Here is a 6619-nt window from a genome sequence, read left to right as displayed (position 1 = left end):
GAAAGATAGACTTAATTCTGTAATTTAGTTATTTAAATGTAACCCTCGTTTCCGAATCTCATCAAATTGGAATACCCCCCAGGAAAAAGATCAACACTCTAATTTGGATGATTCTAAGTTACACTATTTTCTAGGCATGAAACATGGGATTACAGCTAGACAGATTTTTGTATTCGAGTGTATTCGATTGTATTCATGGCGTGAAACATGGGATTACAGCTGGACATATTATTGTATTCGATTGTATTCACGGCGTGAAACATGGGATTACACTATTTCTAAACGGAAAGTGAATTAATTAACATAATAGACTCCTAATATAACCCAACAAACTCAATTACAACACACAAAATTTGTATTTCCAATTATAAAAAAGATTCTCAACCGAAAGATCCCCAAAAACATAGCAATCTCCAGAAAAATTATATAATACATCTGAATACATAAATTATATTAATTAACAAAAAATATATGAATACATTCGTGCAATATAGTGAGACAGTGAACACAATGAAATACATAGAATACAGCGGGATACATTAAAATACAATGGAAAAAAAGACAATGAATACAATGAAATACATAGAATATAGCGAGATACATTGAAATACAATGAAAAAAAGACAATGAATACAATGAAATATGGCGAGATACATTGAAATACATTAAAATATATTAATAAAAAATTCAAGTTGCTCAGCCCCCAACTCCGTTGTCTTTGTTCAAGAACAACCCTAATGTCGTATCGTCGAAGCACCATCAGTATCCAGTCCTCGCTCGCCGTCACCGTTGCCTCCGGTTGCCGACGATTAGCACGTAATTACCGGCGAAATAACAGAGATTTTTGTTGATCCGATATGTTGCGTCAGAGAATGAGATTGGGAGGCTGAGGGTGGCAGTATCAATGAATAACGGCCACGGTCGAAACGGTGACGGTGGCAATTGCTCGAGTGTCCGACGGAGAAGAAGATATCGGAAAGTAGAGAGAGAGAGAGAGAATAGATATGGGGTAGGGTGAGAAGTTTTATTGTGTGTCTCATACAACTTACATTAGTTGTATGAGGCTCCTTTTTGTCTCACAAATTTATGGACCCCAATCTTACACTTCTGGGTCCACAAACATCTGGGTCCACAAAACTGTGAGACAAAAAAGATGTCTCATACAACTAGTGTCAGTTGTATGAGACACAAAATAAAATTTTTCGGGGTAGGGGATAGGAGAAATTTGAGGGGATATGAGAGAGAAAAATAATACAAAGCTTATTTTATGGCAAGAGGTGATCATAAATAGATATTTGGTATAAAAAATCAAAAGGTATGAGAGAGAAAAATAAAACAATGCTTATTTTATGGCTTAATGGTAGGAGGTAACCGTAAATAGATATTTGGTATAAAAAATCAAAAGGTAGTTATATAATATAATTTTTTTAAAAGGTATTTATTTAAAATAAATAAGGTATCAACCTTTGTTATTAGAGGTAACTACTCCTATATAGATAATATAAAACTTTTTTGCATATTGTAACGTCCATCTATATTTACCTACTATAATCGTACTCATATTAAATATTTTATAGTGTGGCATTTACATTTACTTTCTCATTTTCTGCTTTAACTTTCCTTATTCTGCCTTTAGTTGGCAAGTACAATCTAAACATGTTAATATTTCCGTACTCCTTTTCTTGTGTTCTTTTTATTTCGGGAGAAATTCAAAAATAGTCACATTTACAACTGGTCATTCAAGATAAGCCAGTTTCAAAAGTAATCGAAATTTAGCCACTTTTCATGTAAAGATAAATCTGAGCGAAAACACTATTCAAAATCCGGAAAATACGCCAATATATTATGCTGGAGTTCCAGCATAAGTATACTAGAACTCCAGCATAATATACTGGAGTTCCAGTAAAGTATACCGGTCCAGTATAATATGCTGGAAGTTCATACACAAGTGCTCGAATCTCCAGTATATTATGCTGGAACTTTCCGTGTGTTGGAGTTCCAGCATAATATGCTGGAAGTTCATACACAGGTGCACCGAACTCCAGTATATTATGCTGGATCGGTCTCTGTTGCAGCAAAATAGTGGCTATATTTTATTGACTTGGTAAACGCTGGCTATTTTTGAATGACCAGTCCAAAAACTGGCTAGACCGTGCTATTTTTACTTTTATTTTGGGTGGGTCAAATTTTCCTTTAGGGTCTGTTTGGAAAGCCACCAGATAATTGGAATTGGTGTAATTACTAGGGTAGTAATTACACAGTCTAGTAATTATACAATTGTGTAATTACGACGACCTGCTTGTTTGTGATGGTGTAATTACAGCATAATTACAAGTTTACTGTTTGGTTGCACATGTGTAACTCACCGTTAGACTAAATTATCAAAACTTAAAAGTTAATATAATAATATATGCCTATAAATTTTATAAGTATAAATAATATTATAGTTGGTTTTTAAGATATATATTTTTTCGTGAATATATATTAATTAGTAATCATATATTTATAACTAATATTATAAAAATAATTTATATATATTTTTCAAATTAATAATGTTTAGTTTAGATACTTACAAAAACTAAAAACATACGTTTTGTAAGAATATTATGGAATTCATGTTTGATAAAATAAATTAATATTTATAAATATAATATCATAACATTATCCAAATTTTTGGCAAAACTAATCTATCAATTCTAACTAAAAAATGATCAACATGCAATGTGAGCCAATACTACTAAAACAAGTAAATTGGAACCATGAATATAACACAATTTTAAAATACAAAAAAAAAAAAAAATAGTTGTATGTCAAATTCTAATATAATAATAGTAAGTTCCACTAGAACTTAAGATTAGGAAACGTAGTAAGTTTATAACCACATTCAACAACGAAATTCCACTTTAACTGCATCACTCATTATATGCCAAGTTTGTTTATGANTGCTGAATCTTCGAAAATATAAAACTACCCAATTAGACCATAATCCGTCGAACTTCGCCACTCAGTCCGTGGTATTCTCGGCATAGCCAACATTGTCGCCTTAGCGCAATAGTCCAGTATAATACGACACGGAGCCAACCAGTCTATACCCAATTTCCCTCAAATCCTAACTTACCAAGCAGCATAATAAAATAAATAATAAATAAAATATAAGCAATTACATGGAATCACAAGAAGTAAATGTAGAGAAATGAAAGATAAATAATGTACAAAGAAAAATATATTTTAAAATTTTAAATTAAAAGGTAAAAACAAAATTAAAAAAGTAAAATAATAGAAATAACAAGTTATAAATAAAATAAATTAAATTAAAAACAAAAAGAAAAGAAACTAAAAAGCAACCTTGTAAGTACACGGTGTAATTACCACCAATTCTCACCTCCGCCTTGAGAATTGGAGAGTCTAATTGCGCCCCTCTAATTACATCCAATTCCATGCTAATCAAGTAATTACTTGGCCAAACAAACATACCAAACTGTATAATTACACTTAATTATACCCAAATTAAATTCCCAGATGGCTTTTCAAAGAGGCTCTTACTCTTTTTTCCCCTCAATAATGAAAAATAAGAATTTAGTGTATACTCTAATATAAAAACCAAAAAAAAAAAGAGAAAGGTATAATTATTATTACGATAATGATGATGAGCGTGACATCAACAACTTATGCAGGAATAAATAAATGAGGACAAAATGACGTAATTACCCCTAATTAATCCACACAAATCTGAGAAGCCTCTATGAAAATGGTCAACTCCTAATGGATATTTGAGTCTTCCCCCCACTATATAAGCAGCAATGGCCTCCCCACTCTCTTCCACCATTCCTCTTTCTCTTTGTATTCCAACTCATTCATTCACCTAACCTTACTTTCAATGGCTACCAAAGTCTACATTGTGTAAGCACTCTTTGTATCTCATATATGTTTGTACCTGTTTATTTTCTTGTACATGTTACGTTTTTGTAGTTTATTTCCTGTAATTTATTTTTGAGTTTTAAATTCTCTGTTTGAATTTTAGAGTGGAACGAATTGTGGGTGTGATTTGCTTTTTGTTATTTTGATCTGTGTTGTATTCTTTATTCTTGTTTTGATAGATCATTTTTCCCATGGTTGTGTGCTTATGTTCCGACCTTATTATATTTATGGGCATTTTCCTTCTTTATGCTAATGATCTAAGGCTCTGCAAAATTTGTTTTTTGGATTTGATTCTTTCTTTAAATTAATGATCTAATGATCAATTGAATGCTGATTGTGTGTGAAGGCTATCATTTGTTTCCAGTGTTTGTTGTCTTGATCTAGTGCAGGAAATCTTTAGCTTACTGGATGATTCTAGTGAAAATGAATTGACCAATTAATTTTTGCAGGAATTGGTTAGGTATTCCTTTGTAGTCATTTTACAAAATGAGCTTCTTGAAATTTAAAAAACAAAACAAAATATCAACCTATCCAATTTACCTGTGTCTGTTCTCTTGATCTAAGGTAGGAGACTTTTTGCTCACTAAAAGATTCTTATGAAAATGATAGACCAACTAATTTTGCATGAGTTGGTTAGGTATTCTTTTACTCCCGTATAAGATGACATTCTTGTAATTAAAAAATATCAACTTGAAGCTGCAGAATGGAGTTGGTGATATTATCTTTGGTCAATGATTTCGTTGAGTTGTATCAACTACCAGTTCTCCAACAAACCCCCAAAACATTACTCAAGAAATCCTCCATTGAGTGATTTTTGATGATTGATTGCTTTCTGGTTTGTGCCATCTTTTGTCCTGTTTTATCGTTTCGTGAAGTTGGATTCTATTGCCTGATGGCCTCATCCTTGGTGTATTTGGTGTTGCTTAACTAGATTGCTTCCAACTATTCCAATGTGATATGTGATTCTTATTCAATTTAAAGTCAACTTTTCTTGTGTCTCGTACGCGTATCCCCAAAAATTTTGTCTCTAAAAGCGGGGATGATTTGTTTAATTCATTTGATTTCCAATATGGGGCTTGTAAAGCTAATGGTTGAAAAATATAAATTTATGCAGTTACTACTCCACGTATGGACATGTTGAGAAGCTAGCACAAGAGATAAAGAAAGGAGCTGCATCAGTTGAAGGGGTAGAAGCCAAACTATGGCAGGTCTGTTTGTCATTTCTTTTTAATGATGTTATTTATGTGAGTGTGACTTAGAGAATTCTTGATCCCTGAAAATTGATGAAAGTATGTGATTTTGACTTTACAAACCTAATATCTCCTAAAGTGTTTACATTATTCATTGACAGTGTGAAATCTCTAGAGTCCTAGTCGTCTCCTTAAAATCCTGCCGAGAAAATTATTGACTTGACATTTGATGTAGTGATACCTAATGTGACTACTACTTGTTTGAAATTACAATGAGTCAATGCAATTAGACAAAGAAAACAATTCAACAATAGCCATATAGTTAGTTCATTACTTCATTGTCCGTTATTAATTCACTTGCGACTGTTAACTTTTCCATGATTTCTTGAATCCTATGATTGGCTGTTTTCTGAACAATGCCCTTTAGAGGGCTTTGGAGGTGAAAGGAAAAAAACTAATGAACATGTATTGCCTATGTATTTTAACTTTTTGTTGATTTGTGAATGGCACAGGTGCCAGAAACTCTTTCAGAAGAGGTTCTTGGAAAGATGGGTGCCCCAGCGAAAGGTGATGCACCAATTATCACACCCAATGACCTTGCTGAGGCTGATGGCTTTTTGTTCGGGTTCCCAACAAGATTTGGGATGATGGCAGCTCAATTCAAGGCATTTCTTGATGCCACTGGAGGTCTTTGGAGAACTCAGCAGCTTGCCGGCAAGCCAGCAGGCCTTTTCTATAGCACTGGCTCTCAAGGAGGTGGCCAAGAGACTACCGCGTTAGTCCCTTTTCCTCAAAGACTCGCATCTTTTCCTCAAAAACTTTTGCGCTTAATAACTTTTATATACTGTCAGTAAGTAAATAAAAAAAAATGCACTATCAGTATATTTGAACCTGTTGTAGCAAGCAGCCTGCCTAATTTCCAGGTTAACTATAATTACTTTTAAGTGTTTGCAGTGTTGATATATAGAAGTTAAGCTCAAAATTTTTACTTAGACTTGATAAATCTGCAGGTTGACAGCAATTACACAGCTTGTTCACCATGGAATGATCTTTGTTCCAATTGGTTACACATTTGGAGGCGGCATGTTCGAGATGGAGAATATTAAAGGTGGAAGTCCTTATGGTGCTGGAACTTATGCTGGAGATGGCTCTAGACAGCCAACAGAGCTTGAAATGGAGCAAGCTTTCCACCAGGGAAAATACATTGCCACCATCACAAAGAAGCTCAAAGGCTCTGCCTGATTGTTTCACTACAATTATAGTATTGCATTTCTACTGTTCATTTTTTCCCCCCTATGTCTAGTACACTCTTGTTTTGGTTTTAAGTTGCATTCCTACTGAACTACACAATAAGTGATTATTTCCTATTGTATCAGCATATTTATAGGGTCATTGGTTGGTGTCTGTCATAGTTTACAGAGGTTGGTTTACATGTTTTATGAATCAATACTTATATTTTCCCCCCTTTCATAGCCAATGACTGCAGCAACAAATCCTTTCCTACCCCCACC

The 6619-nt window shown here is 33.5% G+C and overlaps 1 protein-coding gene across 1 annotated transcript; it reads left to right on the top strand.

Annotated features, from left to right (window-relative positions):
• Positions 1–3795: 3795 nt before the first annotated feature.
• On the top strand, positions 3796–6580 carry LOC109218422 (probable NAD(P)H dehydrogenase (quinone) FQR1-like 1). The gene is made up of 4 exons (XM_019382786.1): positions 3796–3900; positions 5033–5126; positions 5621–5883; positions 6119–6580. Exons 1-4 carry the CDS (start codon positions 3878–3880, stop codon positions 6348–6350), a joined length of 612 nt encoding a protein of 203 aa, XP_019238331.1. The 5' UTR covers positions 3796–3877; the 3' UTR covers positions 6351–6580.
• Positions 6581–6619: the final 39 nt, after the last annotated feature.

The sequence above is a fragment of the Nicotiana attenuata genome, unplaced genomic scaffold (genome assembly GCF_001879085.1).
Source record: "Nicotiana attenuata strain UT unplaced genomic scaffold, NIATTr2, whole genome shotgun sequence".
NCBI classification, from domain to species: domain Eukaryota; kingdom Viridiplantae; phylum Streptophyta; class Magnoliopsida; order Solanales; family Solanaceae; genus Nicotiana; species Nicotiana attenuata.
Note: the sequence above shows the minus strand (reverse complement) of the source record. Positions and strands in the feature narration are given on the sequence as shown.

Coding starts and splice junctions, on each gene's coding strand:
- LOC109218422 (XM_019382786.1), top strand. CDS start 3,878: ATGGCTACCAAAGTCTACATTGT. Junction 3,901..5,032: donor GCTACCAAAGTCTACATTGT/GTAAGCACTCTT, acceptor AAATTTATGCAG/TTACTACTCCACGTATGGAC. Junction 5,127..5,620: donor TAGAAGCCAAACTATGGCAG/GTCTGTTTGTCA, acceptor TGAATGGCACAG/GTGCCAGAAACTCTTTCAGA.